The sequence below is a fragment of the Lepeophtheirus salmonis genome, chromosome 8 (assembly GCF_016086655.4).
Source record: "Lepeophtheirus salmonis chromosome 8, UVic_Lsal_1.4, whole genome shotgun sequence".
Lineage (NCBI taxonomy): Eukaryota > Metazoa > Arthropoda > Copepoda > Siphonostomatoida > Caligidae > Lepeophtheirus > Lepeophtheirus salmonis.
Window position 1 is genome coordinate 33,284,048 of NC_052138.2, and position 19,384 is coordinate 33,303,431.

Genomic DNA, 19,384 nt, shown 5'->3' on the forward strand with positions numbered 1-19,384 from the left:
TTTAGCATTTTATTTGATATTTGTGGATGCAAATGAATGTAAAAGTAAAAAATAATATATATATATATATAAAGACATAATTATATTGATTGTTCACCTGTTTATGATATAATTTTAGGGTTTTTTTTAACTCAGTTAACCAACTGCGTTATAAAAAGGATACTCAATAAAGGAGAGTTAAAAAAGACCAATTTCTTTCTGTTTTTATGGTCTTTTTTAAACGAAATTTCTCACTGATAGAGTCAAACCTGTATTAAGCTCTCAGGTAAGGGGGGAAATAGCAAAAGTGACTACTTAGTGTACGTGAGCTCTTAAACCGGGTTTGCTATTTTTGGCCAGTTAAAAGATTGGAAATTGTGGATAAAAGAGTACAATAAAGGACACCATTTCCCGTCTGATAGAGAAGGAGAGAAAGACAAATATATGTAAAAATTATTCATTTATGTCCTGGCAATATTTATATTTTATTTATTCACTCGCCCAAGTGAGGGTCTATGATTTTATAAACGGTCAGTCCTTCTTTGTTTTGACCTCAACAGTCAATATCAGTTTCGAAAGTGACCGTTCAAAATAGATTAATCTATAAACCTATATGATAATTTATCTGAGTTCTGGTCGAGAATTTTAGAGACACTCTGAATACAGATTTTTAAGTTCTGAAATTCCTGCATGGGATCTGACAAAGAGCACTTAATGCCGTGACATGCTTAAATCAGATGACTGTTAGACCAAGTTTGACCATATATATATTTTTACTATATATATAACGCTGAATACAGTTGTTTTATGATATGAAATTCCTAAAGGGGAGCTGGATATGCTCATTTAGTGCCGTGACATGATTAAAGTTGTTAGGCCAGGTTTTATTGTATACATAGTTTTGCTTAATACAGTTTTTTAATGTTATGAAATTCCTGCGTAGGCGCTGGATATGACCGCTTAGTGCAGTACACGCTTAAAGCTGTTAGGTCAGGTTTGACTGTAAATATAGTATTTATAAAAAATGAGAACTAGGAGCCTCTGCACTCCAGTCAAGGGTATGAAACAATTGCCCCTCCCCCAACCGGCCCTGATAAACGGAGTTGAACATCCAATAACTATAATTATGTAAATAACTTGTAATTAATGCATGTAAAATAAGAAAATAAAGATTTTCATTTTAAAAAAAGTAAATATTAATAGATAGGTGTATCATTAAAAACGTATTTTAACTTTTGCAATTCCGTTTTGCCAAGTTAGGTAATGCCCCTTATTAATGAAGGCTAATGAGCATGTCTATCTGTGGTTGAGGCCAAAGGATTACCATTATTAATTTTGAGTGTTTTTTAAGAGTGAAATAGACTCAAAAGTATGTACAGTAGAGTGTTGTTACATATCATTAATTCCAAGTCCAAAGAATATGGAAGAAGAAAGAAAAAATGAGATTTTTTGCTTGTCATGTAATCATGAGTAAGAGATTTTTTTAATTCTCCCATCTCTTCAATTCTTTGAGTTGAATAAGGTGAATTTTATTTTATTTTTTTTCTTAGTTGATTAGATGTATATTATAATAGATTAATTATATACCAAAAACTAGACACTTGTATATCCATATGTGCCTACATAGGTATTTATGTATACAGTATACACGTACAACTTCATTGGAGGGGAGAGAGAGAGATAGTATTTTTCTTTTTTACTGATATTTGCATACAAGTGATGTTTTTATTAATAGTATTTGAAGTTATTACATTTTTTATGCTGGATTGGACATCTCGTCAATATATATGAATACCTAATCACAACCATAATAAATAAAGGAGTGCCTTTCTCTTCAGTAAGATGTACATTTTCACCTATCCTTTATGAATAATTATTCAAAAAAAAAACCTCTACCTTTTAACCCCTCCCCTCAGAAATAATCATACTAAATATATCCCAAATTATATAGTGTAAAAACGCACGTAGAAGCAAGAATCAGCACAAAAATATATCATCCCAGAAACGCTCCGTCACAAAGAACAGAAACCTCCATGTCTACATATCACGTCAGCAAGGTATGTGTCAGTTTCAGACCTCAACTTGAATAAGTAGTGACCGCAGAAGGAATGTAAATTTGTCCAATTTTGATTTCTTTTTAATGGCCTGAATTTGACTAAATTATTATTATTATTATTTTTTTTTTTTTTTGTTCACTTTACGGAGAAGAGTCCCCAAAACACTGTTCAAACCATTGCTAGGCTCCAATGGTATTTTTTCCCATCAAGAAACAGTTAACAACCATTAATCTATGCATAAATTTATAATATTAAGTGACCCGTCAACTTTTTTGCAAAGCGTCTGTAGCCAGAGATGGTTGAAACAATAAAAAAATGGGATTGTAGTTAGAAGCTAAAAAAAATTGGACTAAAGATTTTTTTTTTTTTTTATGAACAAGAACTTTCTTTGTTTTATTTTTATGAAATTTGATTGAATACATCTTTGTATGTCAACTATTAATTTGTCTAAAGCAATGTTAAACATTTTACAAATGTGTACTCGATGTTTATCTACACATTGATATATTATGACATTAATGGAAGGGCTTAAAATATGAATTATTGGAGTTACTGTTTAGACAAAGAAACAAAATAATCTTTCACATGTATCACAAATCTAATAATACCTTCACTAAGTCCAGATTTTATCAGCCCAGGGGAATTGTATTGTTTTTTGTTTAAATACTCTTTAATTAATAAATCGACACTCTTATAGTTGAAGGAGTTATAAGATTCACCATTTATATCAAAAGTTTGCAAATGTTTCTGTGAATGAGTCACATGAAGGAAATAATATTTCATTAAAGGACAGCATTCATAAAACGACATTATTTTAAAATTATATTTATAAAATATTTAGTAAGTAAAAGAGCCAAAATAGAATATTTATAAGAAAAACAAATGATTTTTTACTCATACGTTGATGATTTTCATCAGCTGTTCATTTATCTTCTATTCATACCTCTCATAAGTGTTTTGACCTCAAATTAGTTATTTCTAAGCTTTAGACATTCCCTACAATTAAGTGAGAACTATTACCACAGCTGGGATTAATTTGCTAACTATTATTGTATTTAATAGGGTAGTTTTTCTTTCTCTTTTTTGAGAAGGTAAAGTCAAGTTATTAATTTACTAACGGTAGTACTTGACATTGCCCGGAGTAATTAGGCGTTGATTAACAGAAAAACATTGTTTTAATAATAGTGAAGCTCCCCAAGAAATCATCAGTGTTAACCTCCCCTTTTTTAATCAGCACACTCTCACGTAACTACTCAATACTTATATGTTTTCTCTTCAAGAATAAAAAAATAAGGATACCAGCTTGAGAAACCAAGAAACATTGTTCAAGTTACCAACAACAAAAAGAATCTCACGAAAAAAATATTCTAATTTATGTAAATAAAACTTATTTATAATCTAAGGCTTACATTGTATTTTCTTAATTTTTTTTTCTAAAGGGTTATAAATTATAGGTATTGAGTATATTTCGCGAACATTTCTATAGTCTAAAATATTATGTTACTTATAGTATCTCCACTAGCCATGCTAGTTCATTACTTAGCCTTGTGAATAGTCAATGGCATTAGTGTGTAAAGTGTAACACTGCAGTTAGAGGTCATTTGTATTGTTGTTCTTCGATTACGAGTGGAAAAATTATGTTTTATAAACTCATGAATGGATTAGCAATATATAGCTTTTGATTCATTTGATTTATTGTTCATCTTGTTAAATATCTTATATTTCAAAAAAAAAATTAATATCTGGCACAATTATTTACTAAACTAATAACTAGCTATAGCTACAAATTAGATATTCGTTTATAGTTTCCAGCCTCAAATGACACAATAGTACTTCTTATATAGGCGTTAAAATATACATATTATTATTAAATTGTGTGTTGGAGTGCGAATCGTAGTTGGTGCCGGTGGCATTCAAAATACTGGAGTTGGAGTCGGGTATTTTATTAACCGACTTTGGAGGCCTACTTCGAAGACTTTGACTACTTTTTTTTAAGAAATAATGAGGACAGAAAATAGGTGTTTTTTAACAATGTAACTGCCTTTTTAAAATTTGGTTCATAAATGAATGTGATGTGTTCCAAAGAACGCACAAGTGCACTAAATCAACCAGGTTTCCTTTATTAGGCATGGGCTTTATAGTCCCGGGCTTCACAGATAGATGGCGAAATTTTTTGACAATCTTTTCTTTACTTTGTGAATTATTGAGTTAAGTATGATGCAACTTTTGTTATTTCCAAAACAATGGAATTAATTTTACACTGCTTCTTGAGGGGAAAAAATATTGTTCAGGCTAAGCAATGCCTTAAAAAAGGTGTTTTCTTTGTTAAGCATGGAAATTTTCGGCCCATATATTTGGTATTATGAAGCAGTTTCTAAAGAATAATGATTCAATTCGAGCATAAGTTTGATTGTGTTCTTTTTTTCGAAAGATAGTTTTTTATTAGAAAAAAAAATTGTGAAAGCAAATTATATTTGTATATATGTTGTGTACGAGTTGAGCTGCAACTTGTATAAGCCAATTGTAGAAGTTGCAGTTTTGTTTGTCTTATAATGCAATATTTAATTGCAACATTGAGCGTTCTAATTACCAACTGTACATTGATAATATCATATCATTTTGATCTATTAAAATTACATAGTTATTATGTATTTATGAGTAATATAACTGTGGACATTAGAACTTTATAATGTGTTACATAATACTTATATTTTATTAATTTTTCAGGAAATAATCAAAAACTACACCATTAATATATGGATCATTATGAAATATTCAATTATTGCATGAGGCTCATCCTATGTACTGTAAATCCTTCATCTCATTTTTTTGGTTTCGACTTGTACAATTTTCCTGTACAAAATGTAACTTATACAAAAAACGCAAATTTTTGTACACAACATACCTATATATATATATATATATATGATACGTATTACGTAGGATTGGTATATATTTTATTTAACTTCATGCTAAAAACGAAAAAAAAAAAATGATATATGCATATAATAGCTACATAGAAAAGTATTGTAAAACTCTCTAAACTTTTAAGTCAACACATAAACATGTCATAGCTGATATTTATATTTTCCACGAGATGAAATCTCTATCATCATCAAGAACACACATAAAAAAAAGTCTCTGTAGGCTCATACGAATAGGTTGTTGTTAGTGATATATTTTATATTACATATATTAGTATATACTATTACTAGTGTTGAGACTCGGTATAAAACCGATTTTTTTTTTCGGTTCGGTCTCAAGTGATTTTTTCCAGACCAATTCGGAGGTAAATATTTTGGTCCAGACCGTGATCTCAGACCGTAGACAGAAATTTAATCATTTTCAAAACGTGAACCGTTTTTTGGTCTTCATATCCTTTATTACAATGCGCCTTTTATTTAACAACCAGTACGATATTTTTTTTTAAATTGATTTTTTCCTTAACTAATAACCCCATTTTAATCAAACCAATGGAAAATACTAGCTGAATTAAAAAAGGTATATATTATTATCCAATATAATCTACTTTGACATCAATAACAGCCTCGACTTGACCTCGATAATGGAAGTAGGTATTGATGACAGTCTTCTTTTGCAGATTTCGGAATACATTACAGGTTTTCGACATCATCTCGGAGTTTGGGTTGCAGGAGGATTTGTGCAGCTCCCTCCATACAAAAAGATCATTGGGTTGAGGTTGGGTGAGCTTGGAAGTCAAACACTGGATCCAACAAGATCATAATCACTTCCAGACTCTTCATTACTCTCCAGACAATGGAATTGTCCAGTTTTAAAAACTTTGCAATCTCAACATTGTCTCGAGTGGCACAGATTGCAACAAGAACACTCTGCCTTTTCCTCGATTGTAGAATAAATACTTCGTTGATCGATGCCATTTTTTTTAACTGACGTCAAACACTTTTGGCTAGCCGCTAAAACAACAAACAACGATCCAACTGTGCATATGCAGCTGTAACAGTTGTTCAAAGATAGTTGTTAAACAACGGCCGCACATTGTATAGACCTATCATTATCGGTCACAATATATGATCTATTTTTTTACACTATCCACCTGATTTATAAGTTGTACTCATATTATTTATAGAAAACATTTAACTTTATTTGAAATTATTGTGTTGACATTCAAATTTTTTGAAATACCACTCATGTCATCACCAATAAATCTATAGAATCGTTACCTTTATTGTATCTCGCAGCCTTGCTTCCAAAAAAAATATGAAAAGGGCAACTTTTTGGCCATGCCATCTTCCCAAGTATTCATTTATTATTCAATAGTTGCTGAGAATTTTTATTTGAGACCATTTTTTTGTATAACCGATCCACACTAATATTTTGTTTTGGGACCAATCTAAATCGAATACGTCTTTGAGACCAAATAAAATTGAACTTCTTTCAATAGTTGAATTAGTTTGCTCTGCTAAAAATCATGACGAACTCAGACCGATCTAGAATTTTCAGACCGAAACCTAACACTATTACAAATGTATATACCTTTATATGTATGTACAGTGTACACAAATGTATAATATAGATACCTATTGTGTCTATATCTATCCAATATGATCTCACATAATCCACGTCACGACCTTCACTTATGGCCATCCAAATGAGTTGTTTTTTTTGTTTTTGTTTTTTTTCACAAAAATATATATATGAGAGTAAATTATGGATGAACAAAAAACATCGTCGTGAGTGGAGTATTGAGCAGAAAACACAAGTGTATGTACATTTTACAATCATACGAGTATATAAGTACATAAATAGATAGATGGGTCCCTATGAAAAAGGTCGACACGTTTGGTATTAAACTTTTCTTTTGATATTGATCAATTTAAAAAGAAAGTCAACATGATTTATAGAGTATAATAAGAGTACTGCTTAGATATGTCACGTCGTTACCTTTATTGTATCTGGCAGCCTTTCTTTCAAAAAGAAACAGAAAAAAAGGGCCACTTTGTTGTCATTCCCTCTTCCCAAGTATTCAATTACTATTCAATAGTTACTGAGAATTGTTAAACGCTTAAAAACAAGGGTCAAATCCATAAAGAAAGTGCGAAACACAGACCACTTTATAAATTTTCCCCCATATATAATTGGCAATGTGATAACTTTTTGTCCACTAAGGGGGTTAGTAACCTTAATATTTTGCTTTGCATAATTATAATTTCTACCTCAATTAATTCACCGGTTAAACTTAATTAACAAAGTGAATTCTACGAAAGAATGCAAAAAACTGCTTACGTCACGTAGAAAAATAAATAAACTCAAATTATTTGTTGTATGGTAAAAAGCGACCTCTTCCGTGGCAAAAGTATACTAACAAGAATCTGCTCAGGATAATAATTTGTTTTATAGGCTTGACAATAACTAATTCGAATTCGATCAATCAGCGTTATGAACATGGATAAGGGGAAAGAAAGAGAAAAATCCACAGCTGACATAAAAAAAAATGTAATTTTTATGTTAGTGAGATGGCATCGTGATGTACAGAGTAACTTGCAGTAGTATGACTAAATTTGGGATATGATTAAATACTATGTCTTCTCTTCTCCCATCACGAGCAAAAACAGCTTCACCCTCTTGTCGATGAAGGCCGAGTCCATGGCGTACCACGCTGTTATGATGCCAACTCGGACAAATCCAAATTTGGATTAGAGGTGTGGCAGACATTTTTTTCTTTCAGAGGCCCTAAACTGCAAAGTCTAGGGGTTGAGGTAAGGGCTGGAGGAGGACCATATGTAGGCCGGCCAAAATTCAGCCTTATTGTTTCTGTATAAGTTTTGGTTCTTCTTCTCTGCATAGAACTGTTTGGAAGTGTTGTTGTAAACAGTCCGAATAGAGATATCAATGTTCTCTTCAGCCTTCTCAGAAATGACACCTGTGAGGAGGAGATCGCACACACGTTGTCTTTTTGTGGTTGCTCCAACGTTTTTACATTTAGAGACATGGAATAAAAAACAAAACTTCTTTAACTGTCGTTTGGTTACATGTTAAGACCACGTAATTGAAAATGAAGGAGATAAAATTGTAATTGAATCATACAGCAAGTTATGTGTCCCCAACTTTTATATAAATTCTCAATTTTGTGTTCCTTGCGCGTATTATATCCCTGTTTAAAAGAGACGTCATGATGAAGTACTGGCAATGTGTGAATGTACATACCCTTAAGTAAGTGACTTCTTGATGTATATTATACAAACAAATACTAAAAACAATGCCTTATTCAGGAATAGACTATGGGTTTGTATCACCCATTTTCGTTTGTATTCATTATGAATATAAAGCTAAGCCTTTTTTTTATGCTTGCTATAAAAGAAAAAAGTAAGAAATGAAAAAAGTAGATAAGCAAACATGGAGGACCAATAACCACCATACATAGTCGGATACATGCTAATCGTAGGTCTTTATATGGCAATACTTTTAATTTACATCTTTATTTTTTATTATGACAGGAGAGCCTCTCCCTTACTATGTTAGGAATGGAGCGTTTTAATTTATGTCACAGATTGAATCATAATTGACGACTGCGCCATCTTGAGGCCTCATAATTGATATTTTAACATAAATAAATTGAGAAATTTACAAAAAGAATGTTGAAGAAACTGCATCAAATGGCTTTAAAAAAGACTTATAGATTTACTACTTGATGATAATTTTGTTTGGGATCAATTTGATGAGAAGAGAGAGGTAGGATAATCCGAGAATAATATCCTATTCTTGCAAATTTAATAGTTAATTTATTGTATAGTTCTAGAACAGTGATTTCTTACCTTTTCATTACTGTAAAACCTTTCTTTTCTTTTTTTCTTTTTTCAGCGATTGCTTGATCAAATCTTCTACTCACTATTTATGCAATCTCCCTGGGAGACCTTAAGGATACACTGCGAAGCACAAGGGCTCTAAAGAGCTTTAGTTGGGAACCACTATGCTAAAATAAAACGTCTTTTATCAATATTAGGATCTGATATACAACAAATCTAAGGTTAGGGAGATAAATTTTACAGAACAGTAAAGGTTGAATTCCTTTTATCTGTCTTTATCCCACTTTGACTTCCAAATATACGGTAATAGTTCACAATTTTCCTTCATAATAAAAAAAAGTTTTTTATTAGTAAAAAACCTGGTTGTTTAGTCCATCAAAATGACCAACATCCAGAATACTCACGTTACATCAAACCGATTCATATATTAAGATATCCAGTAAAATGTAATACATAGGTTAGATTTTAGTCATGTTAAAAAAAGAAACCGATGATCAATACTGCAACCCTGACAGTTTGAAGACTGTTTAGGAGGAGAGCCGCTTAATTGTGACGACTTTTGATTGGATCAACTATAAGGGGCTGTGAGGAGGAAATAAACAAGCATATCGGCAATAGTTACTCCGAGTCAAACAAGGACTTAAACTTATAACTCCACAAAAAATTATTAAATTATCATCTGTTATGTGTACACGCAAATGTTCGATCCGGTTTGGTAGCTAAATGCTACCGATTAGCCTCACTAATTGGTTGGATTTTTTATTACGCCTGTTTATTTGTTTTTGTTTTTTTGAGTTGGCAACTTGAAGTGTGAATTTTCTTTTCCTAGGTTACTATTATAATTATTTATATCATTGATTTATACGAACCCCGGATTGAACATTTGCGTGTGCTCATAATAAACAATGTATAGCACTGAGTATTTGTTGTGGAGTTAATAAAATTGCAAGTCCTTTAAGTTGGACTCAGAGTATTTACTGCATATATCCTTTTTTATTTCCTTCTACCCCTCATCACAGCTGCTTGTACCTGATCTAATAAAATATAATGTCAGCAAAGTTGCTCTCCTTTAAAACATCATTCAAATTGTTATGGTTGCTTTGTTGATTTTCTGGGGTTTTGTGACATGATCAAAATGCTACCAATTAACATCACTGGATATCTTTTTCCTTTTTGAAATTAAAAATGCAGTGGACTCTAGTATACTGCGTCCCTACATACGTATAAAAGTAGACAGATACTTTGATTATTATGAATGTCTTTATTATTTCAATTCGACAAACACCTTATTTGGTGCAATAGTTTTTGAAGGCAAGAAGATTTATGTTACAACCATCTTCATTTGACTCTTTCTGAACAAATGAAAGCTTCTACATGAGTTAAGTTGTGGCATTTGCTCGTTTCTTTTAAAGTATGTAGCCATATACCTTCACTCTGGCATATCCGTGGAATCCATTGTGTTTCTTTTTGCTAAAAAAAAAGTATGCTCATTTAAGTAACTATGATGGGATTTGGAAATAGGGGATTCAACAAAGGGCTAAGGATCTCCCATTATATAAGTATATTGTTAGGTTAAAAAAATGGATTACTTTTCAAAGTTTAATCACTCTATACATATATTATATATATTGTGAAACGACGTCTTCTATAATAATATATTTTATGAGTACATATTTTTCAACAGCTGACTCTCTTTTTGAAGAATGAGAGTGAACAAAAAGTACTTAAAGTTTCTTTTTCGCTCTTCAAGTACTTTAATTATCCACAATTTTACCACTTATACATAGAGCCAATTGTTTTGTTTTTTTTACACAGACACACATCCTTTTAATAGATGAGTACCTATAGTATATGAATGTGAAGATACACTTTTTTTTTTTAACTCCTTTTAAAAACAAAGACACTCTTTAACACTTTTTCTTTTCTTCTTCTTAAAAACCAATTACATATTATTAAGAGCCATTCCTCACCCCTCCTTCAAACTTCTCATCTGTATAACTTAATAAAAATCTTATTTACAACATCATAATAATCGGGGTCAAGCGATCGTCATAAGGCGCGCGCTCGCGCAATCCATTTCTATTATAATGTAGGTTTGGTTTTTGTTTTTTTTTTTCGCCGGGATTTTTCATTTTGAGTTACAGTAAGAATAGTGGAATAGTTGGGAATGGTTCTCTCTGTAGAAGGATTTGACAGGAGTCCATTCTTTGGCGGAATTTCGTTGTACATAGGACTATTATTATTATATTCGCAGGTAAGGAAACAATGCTCAGAAATGCCTCCTTTAGTATGAAATTATTTAAAAGATATAAATAAATAAATGTCTTGAGTTACAGTCTTTGTCAGTTGTTCCAGATCCATCCGTCATTGTGGATCTAGACAATAACTGGAATCAAGTAAGAGATCCCTGTCTCTTGATTGTCCTACGGTGATAGTCGGTTGTAGACACTTTGATGTATGGGTTATTTTCGTGTCGTAAATTATAATATCATCTTATCTTGTTTCTTCACTCCTAGAATCAAAAAAAAAAAAAAAAAAACTAATTCATTGCAAAAACATTGGGCATAGGAATGCAAAAAAAAAAAAACTTTCAAGCAAAGCTCTATTTTTAAGCAATATATCATCCCTATAAAAATAAAATGACGCTCCTATTCATTTGTGAGTGTCGTTCTTGATTAAATCACTATAAAGATAGGGATCAGTCATCAGTCCTTGACTCCCTCAAACACAATTGCATGCAAAAAAAAAAATTACACACAGATTGCAAAAGTAACTCTTGAACAATGAATAATATTGTAATAGTAATGTATGTCCACAATTCATCGATTTTGATCTGTTTTGTATATTATCTCTGATTTGAATGGATTGCAATACATTTTATTACATAGATTAGAGTGATTACTATTTGGAAGATGAAATAATACGCATGAAGGTGCATATCTATAGTAACAAGTTGGCTAGTCTAATTATTACAAGTCTTTTTCAAACTTTACATGGACATTTCAAAGTTTTCCCAGAATTTTAGTATGAGGTTGCAATAATAAATCATTTTTTGCAAAACAAATATTTAACAAAACAATCCAATATTTAAGCATAATTATCAATAATACTACTATAAATCACATGAAAAAAAAATCCATTTAAATCCAATTGAAACAAAATTAGTGAACAAAATTTTTAGATATCATTGATCATATGGTGATTTATGTGACCAGTTGACAATGACTAACTTGCCCTAACATATCAACATGGTTAAATATTGTTTGCAGTATATGTAAAATCAATATATTCTCGCGACTTAATACTAAAATGAGGGTAACATCTTACAAATGGCTCTGGTTAGTTTTGGTAAGACTTAGAGTGAAGCCAAAACTAAGTTTGTATCCTTTGACATGCCAGATGTATACTTTAATAAGTAGTCTTCAAACTATTTCATTTCAAGAATCGTGACCTCTCTAACATACATGCACAAATCACATTATCTTCTTCTATGACTGTAATTTTTAGTCTAATGACTATTTAATAGTGACTTGCTCTTGCAAAAGGGTTGAAGACCCTTGGCCCATACATCCTAATAAATACACTTTTAAAGTAGGTCACGAAATATCTATTAAAGATGAGTTAAAGGAGGCCTTTTTATCTAAATACTATGTACATATATGTAAAGTGCGAAAGTGAAGGAAAGGTCATCATCACTCACAACCTTTGCGGTTTATATTTTATTCTTATTTGTAAAAACAAATAAGAATAAAGTAATTTATGATAATTTAATAGACTACTTAACCTATCGTTTCTTCTTCTTTTTAAAATAAAAATAAGCTTTATTGGACCTCAGTGAAACCCCCATGTAGTAATTTAGATTGTTCTCCATATCGATTTTGGTCTACAGATCAATTTTTAAGGTATCTATCTCTCAAAGCTAAGATTTAGATTAAAATTGTATTTTTCTAACAAAACAAAAGAAAAATAATATCAACTTTTATCTTGCTCTCAGTCTTTGTCTTTTATTGGCCTCAATCAGAGGACAATTCATAAGCAAGGAGGCGATTTTTATATGAATGGCGTCACATATACATTTTTTTTTCGGTGGAGGGTCAATGGTTTCGATCCAATCCTAAGCAGTTATATTGAAAATTTATTTTTATCTTTGTATTTTATTGGTCTTAACCAAAGAGGTTAATTAAAAATTAAGGAGGTTAGTTTGCTAAGAATTACATCACATTTGATAGCAAAGAAATATATATTATAAAAAATCCTTTTGTTAAAAAAAAACATCTTTTTTTAAGCCTATTGCTCTCAGTTTGAGATCATTTATATCAAAATTAAACCACAAATTGAATACATCAAAATATTGAAATTTGGGTATTTTAAAGTCGAGTACCAATTTCCTCTTGGCTTAACTGGTCTCGAGTCTCGAACTTCAAGACAAAAAGTATTTAGATTAAAGATATCCGTATTTTTTGAAAGTACATATATGTTTCTCATAATATTCTATTGGTCTGAACATAATCCAATTCATAAGTAAGGGGCAAGTTTTACATGAATGGGTTACATATTGATAATTCCATTTTTTTTTAAGTGGAGGTCCAATGGCTTTTTGCTCGAACAGATTCAACCCACAAAATTTTGAGACACAAACCAAAGCAATTACATTAAAAATATATGTATATTTTTTGTATTTTATTTGTCTCGACCAGGGAAGCGAATGTATAATTAAGGAGGCCAATTGGATAAAATTATATCACATTTGATAGTACCAAAATTAACCAACTTTTGAAGTGCAAGGTCAATAAAAAAAGCAACCAAATTAAAAAAATTCCTTTTGTTGAAAAAAAAGTATATATTTGTTGTCTATTTCTTTCTGATTCATGAGACCATTTTATTACAGAATGAAATCGCATATTGATAGAATCTAAAATAAACCAAACTTTTTATAATTTATTTTTTAAAGTAGAGGAATAGTTCCCTCTTGGTTCAAGTGGACTCGACTCCCGAATTTCAAGACAAAAAGCAATTAGATTAAAAATATATCCTTATAACAAGAATTTATATTTTTCTCTTGGTATACTATACTATTGGTCCCGAAGAGGGGACAATTCATAAGCTAGGGACCATTTTTATAAGAATGGCGTCATATATTAATTGCATGAAAATTGCACAGTTTTTTATTGTTAATCAATCTCTAACAGGTCTCAATGATCGAATTTTGAGACAAAGGCAAAACCAATTAGATTAGATTTCTAAAAAAAAAAAAATAATAAGATAAATATTTGTCTTGATGTTTGATTGGTATCGATCAAAATGTTGATAGTACTCAAATTTCTATTTTTATTTTTGGGGTTTTTTAAAATTGAAAAGCCAATGGCATCTTGGCCAACCAGGTCTCGACTTTCAAATTTCAACATCAAAAGCAATCAGATTCAAAATTTCATTTTTTGAAGCATAAAAGGTATATTTTATTCTTCCTCTAGGATATGGTCGTCTCGAAGACAGCATTAGCATTACGGATGAATGGCATCTAGCTATATTATTTGCATAATATATCCCATTGTTCTTACCCTCTTTGATTAAGATAAATTATAATTAGTAAGAGTTCATCGTAGATGGAGCTATGAGTTAATGAAGTTTATCACGAATTTTCAATGGATTAAAAAAAAAAAATTAACTTTTTAAGCGGCAAATATATGCGTATATATACACACCAAACCTTTTGTTTGGTTTAGTTTTTTTAGAGAAGAAAGCATTCATTAAAGTGATGCTTGATTATCTATTCTTTTTCAAAGGATGTATTAAAAGCTTTTTTTTATTATTATTTCTTTCTTTCAATTAAATAAGTTAAATTATGAGAATAATGGGGCAGTGTGTGTTTATTGGGCTTTATGAATACACAACCATTTTCTTCTTCATCTCATTAGTGCATATTTATGGGTACGCACCTAGTATTTGATTATTCTTTAGTTATTCAAATAGGTAAGAACCTATGTATTAGGTAATGAGTAATAAAAATGAATTCTCTCAATTGGATTTGTTCCTCTTTCTTCATTCGCCTCATACTAGACTTTGAGGAGTTATTGAATGAGGAAGAATTACAATCCGTTTACACTTTGTCATCAGTTAAAGTAACTAGTTAACAAATGCTTGTTTTTACCTTCAGAAGCATGAAAATTACCTCTATAAGTCAAAGATTTTACTTTTTTGGCCGACAGGGAGCAATAAATTTTAAATAACCTTTAAAATATTATTTTGACGTTGTATATTTATATTTTACGACAAACTCTGTGTGAATTATTGCGATCAAATATGAAGTATTTTAATCATTACAATGAGAGGGAATGTTTTTCTTTAGTTTGTTTGTACTTAGAGGGTAAATTATCCTATTCCGAAAAAAGATACAGAAATAATTTTACTAATATTTTTGAATCTGTAAACATGTATCTACAAACGATATTTTATAACTTTTGTCTTTTATTGAGATCCTTCAATACACAAAATGACACTAAGCCATAGAGGAACTGTGTAAAAACATTCTTAGGCCGCAAAAGAAGAAATTTCGTACACAACTTATCAAAGTAAACGCAGACAGAGGCAAAGCATTTCAATCCAAGGGCAAAAAAAATAGTTGATATTTTGTTGACTCATTTGTCAAAATATTTTTTGATAATAGTTTGATATGCGGGAGACGCAGATCACTAGTGGCGGGGATTTTCTCTATAATTCCTCTCAGTAGAGAGGAGTACATGGATATAGAAATATAACTTTTAATAACTAGGAATTTGCACCTTGTCAGACAAAAATAAAAAAATCAAAGTGGAGATAATTGTATTTTTGACATATGATTTGATTTGTGGGGCCCGTATATTAATCGGAGCGGTGATTTTCTCTTTAAATACCCTTTTTAATGATAAGTATTCATATAATATTAAAGCTATATTTTGAGAGAAATTCCATTTTTTCCCGTTTTTTGTTTTGTTTTGTTCTTAAAATAAGGAATAGTTTAATTTATTTTTAAAAACAATGTTTCGCTATTTGCAGATTTATTTGTGAAATTAAATCAACTGATTAGGATCAACCTTAGAGATAAATGAAAAACAAAATATTAAAAAAATGCACACTGAACGAAAAAAAAATTGAGCTATAAATTAAATCCCCCTAAAAGAAGAATATGAAAACAGCAAGATCATTTCAGAGACTGTATGAAAAAAAAATATATATTTATCTGTTCATAAATTGTAATTTCTTGAATATTAAGAACATTTCTTAAACACGTTATTTTTTTTTAATAATCAAACACGCTTTGAGATCCAAATAGAATCTCCAAATATTTTCCACATTAATATCTTTATATCTATGTACTCATGTTCAAAAAATGTAAAGGCTTCCGCAAAAGAATGATTTGGCCATAACTTATAACAAGGTAAATATTAAGGGGGCGTGAGGCTTTGTTACGGTCAGCTCTAAAATAAAATTTAAATACGGTTATAATTTTTATTTTAACATAAAAAAAGTTATATTCTATATATATGTATGTATATAATAAGAAAGTATTTAACGAAATAATACATAGAACGAGAGTCGTTAGCGCCCTCAAGGGAAAACTCTCGTAATTAACTCATCATTTCTTTCCTCCTATTTTTTCTGGATATTTTTTTTCAAATTGAGTTAAATGATCCATCCACAGATAAACGCAATATTATATTTTGTTTATGTATTTCAGCATGGATCCACTGGAAGAAGGTGAGGCTCACTTAGTCATCATGGACCCCCCTTCCAAATCCATATCCTGTAAAATATGCTCCAAGCCCTTCACTCAAGCCTCTAATCTCAAAACCCACCTCAAAGTTCATGGTCTTGGAGATCGTCTCTACGTTTGTTCCCTCTGCGGAAAAGACTTTGAGTACAAAAACAGTTTATCAATTCATTTGGCAACACACGAACCCGAACGCGTGGCCTATAAGTGTCATTTCTGTGAGAAGGGTTTCGTCTTTGCCGGAGATCTCAAGAGACATGAAAACACGCACTCCAAATTTCCAAAATTCAAGTGTGAGGACTGTGGTAAGGCATTCCTTCATGGAGCGAGCTTAAAAAGTCATGCCAAGACGCATGAGTCTGATTTTTCCTACTTTTGTCGTGTTTGTGGAAAAGGGAGTCGTGACTTGTCGAATCATCGTATTCATGAGAGGATTCATACGGGAGAGAAGCCGCATGTATGTCTGGCTTGTGGAAAGGGCTTTGTGCGGTCATCGGATTTGAAGGAGCATATTCTTATACATTCTCCCACCAAGTCCTTTCAATGTACGTTCTGTGATAAGACTTTTAAGAGTCGAAAGGGATGGAGGAAGCATGAACGAAACGCTCACTCCGAGTTTGTTCAGTCCTTTTTGACGATCGAAATCAAGGAGTAAATGAGAAGAAGAAAAAGGATTTAAAGTATCCTTTTATTAACTCCTAATGAGATTTATGGCCTAACAAACAATACAATATATACATTCTTTATTCAAATCTAATAAATCTTTGCAATGCTGGGAGGATTGTCTCCCTTCACTTTCAAATCTCCATTATTATCTAATCACCCATGTAATGACCGTATTTAGAGGGATTATTTTATCGTCATCATTACCATTAGATTATTATTGTTATTCAAAAATAAAAAATAGAAAAATAAATGTATTTACAATAAATTGAAAGTATACAAAAGAGCCTTAATTGGTCCATTACTCGTTTATAATCCACGTAGTATGCCTGGATCACTATGGAACCCAAGGTAGTAGGTATAGTCATGATAGAGACAAAATCAACTCAGCACATTACTTCTTGTTAATGAGATATTTATTGGTCATTTCTCCCATCAAATACACACACAAAAAAGGTCAATCTCATTTGCCACAAGACAGGGAAGTCGTTAAAGGCTTTATGCCAAATATAAATCAAGGTACATATTGATGTTATTTGACCCTTTGAAGGTGATTTCGATTGCAAATGAATAGGTGAATTGCTATAATCGAGATAGTTTCATGAGTATATATTACGCAGTTTATTTGTAAAGAAAAACTTTTTCACAGAACAAAATTACATATTATTATACCTCAAATATTAAACATTTAAGGAAAATGTGGGGTAAAGCCCCCATATGGGGATTGCATCGAAGTACCTTAGTACAATTAGAGCCAACATATTAAAGGAAATAAAACACAACATTAACGCCTTATAAAATAAAATAAAAACCTTTTAGCATCTTCTTGATATCAATATGTTCTTTTTTTGTATTTGTTTTCGATAGGGATCCATTAATCTTTCACCTTGCAAAACAATGTTAGTACGATTAAAATGGTTATACTAAAGTCTGATCGATTTTAATTTTTAGGACAGATATCGTATCAATGATCATATGACAAAGAAAATATGTTGCTCGATCAGTTTTGTGGGGAAAACGTTAATGTTTCAAAAAATTTAAACGTAAAAAAGCCTCTGGACGCTCAGAACAACATATATAAAAACGCATGTTCGGAGAAAAGAAGGCAGTGGATCAGTCTATGATATCTATTTTTTGGGGGATCAAAAACTTATTAATCAGCCCATATTTTTTCTTCAAATGAACCCTTAAAACCCAATAAAAATATTGACATAAAAGTTCAAATACAACAACTCTGGAATTTGTATAATTTCCCTCCACACCATAACAAAGAATAAGCTCCACAAAATTCTTGAGAAACTATATTATACACATAATTTTTATTCCAAGAATTTATAAAGTATTGATTTAGCTTTATATCATTATAAATATAATGATACCATAATAGTTCAGTCTTAGGTTTTAATGGATGCTTTTGACTTTTGATAATAAAGGATAATTCACTTTTTTTCAAATCATACAACTTATAACATTTAAGAATTAAATGTGATCTTACATTACAAGAGGGACAAAGATTACTTAAGAGTTAAATCGACTTCCAAAAATTGTCAAACCGGTAACATTTGGGGTTTCATTAGTTTGGGTGCTTAAAATGGCCGTATGGGGCATTTTGACTTAAAATCGGTCCTTCAAATACGTTTCCAATTTTAAATCACCTTGATCAAAGTATAGTTTTAACTAGAATTATAGTAATGTATCTTGCATTATCATTAAATACTGACGTCAAAAATAAACAAACAGCGTTATTGTCACCATACTTACCGGAATAGTATAAAAAGAAACCGAAAATTAACGTGGTGAACCAGAAATATGTTTTGGAGAAGAGCTCTCATGACATTTCAAAAAATAGCTACAAGCATCTACGAGATGAAGAAAATAGACCAACCAAAAATACATTCTGTATCTAGCAATGATAAAAGCAGGAAATACTCCAATGTCGACCCTCAATTCCACTCCGAGTCAAACAAGAACTTAGACTATAACTCCTTAATAAACCATTAGTTTTACTTTTTGTCTTTCACGCACTAGTGATTCTCTTTAATAAGGATAACACCTTTGGAAAATAAAAAATACCTATTCAGATCGTAACTACAAAACAAAAAATACTATAAAGCAGGAGGGACAGTTTCCAGTTGGCAATCTGAAAAGGCTTT

At 31.0% G+C, this 19,384-nt stretch overlaps 1 protein-coding gene across 4 annotated transcripts; it reads left to right on the plus strand.

Annotated features, from left to right (window-relative positions):
* Positions 1-10,904: 10,904 nt before the first annotated feature.
* LOC121123138 (uncharacterized) lies at positions 10,905-17,499 on the plus strand. Of its 4 annotated transcripts, none has more exons than XM_071890457.1 (3): positions 10,905-11,075; positions 11,158-11,217; positions 16,536-17,499. In XM_071890457.1, the coding sequence occupies exon 3, from the start codon at positions 16,537-16,539 to the stop codon at positions 17,221-17,223; it is 687 nt and encodes a 228-aa protein (XP_071746558.1). In that variant the 5' UTR covers positions 10,905-11,075; positions 11,158-11,217; position 16,536; the 3' UTR covers positions 17,224-17,499. The 4 variants fall into 4 exon arrangements, with proteins under 4 accessions (XP_071746558.1, XP_040574188.1, XP_040574187.1 ...); XM_040718254.2 differs by having other exon boundaries at positions 11,177-11,217; XM_040718253.2 differs by lacking the exon at positions 11,158-11,217 and having other exon boundaries at positions 10,914-11,075.
* The last annotated feature ends 1,885 nt before the right edge of the window (positions 17,500-19,384 follow it).

Bases quoted from the DNA above. Each gene is read 5' to 3' on its own strand.
- LOC121123138 (XM_071890457.1), top strand. From the start codon at position 16,537: ATGGATCCACTGGAAGAAGGTGAGGCTCACTTAGTCATCATGGACCCC.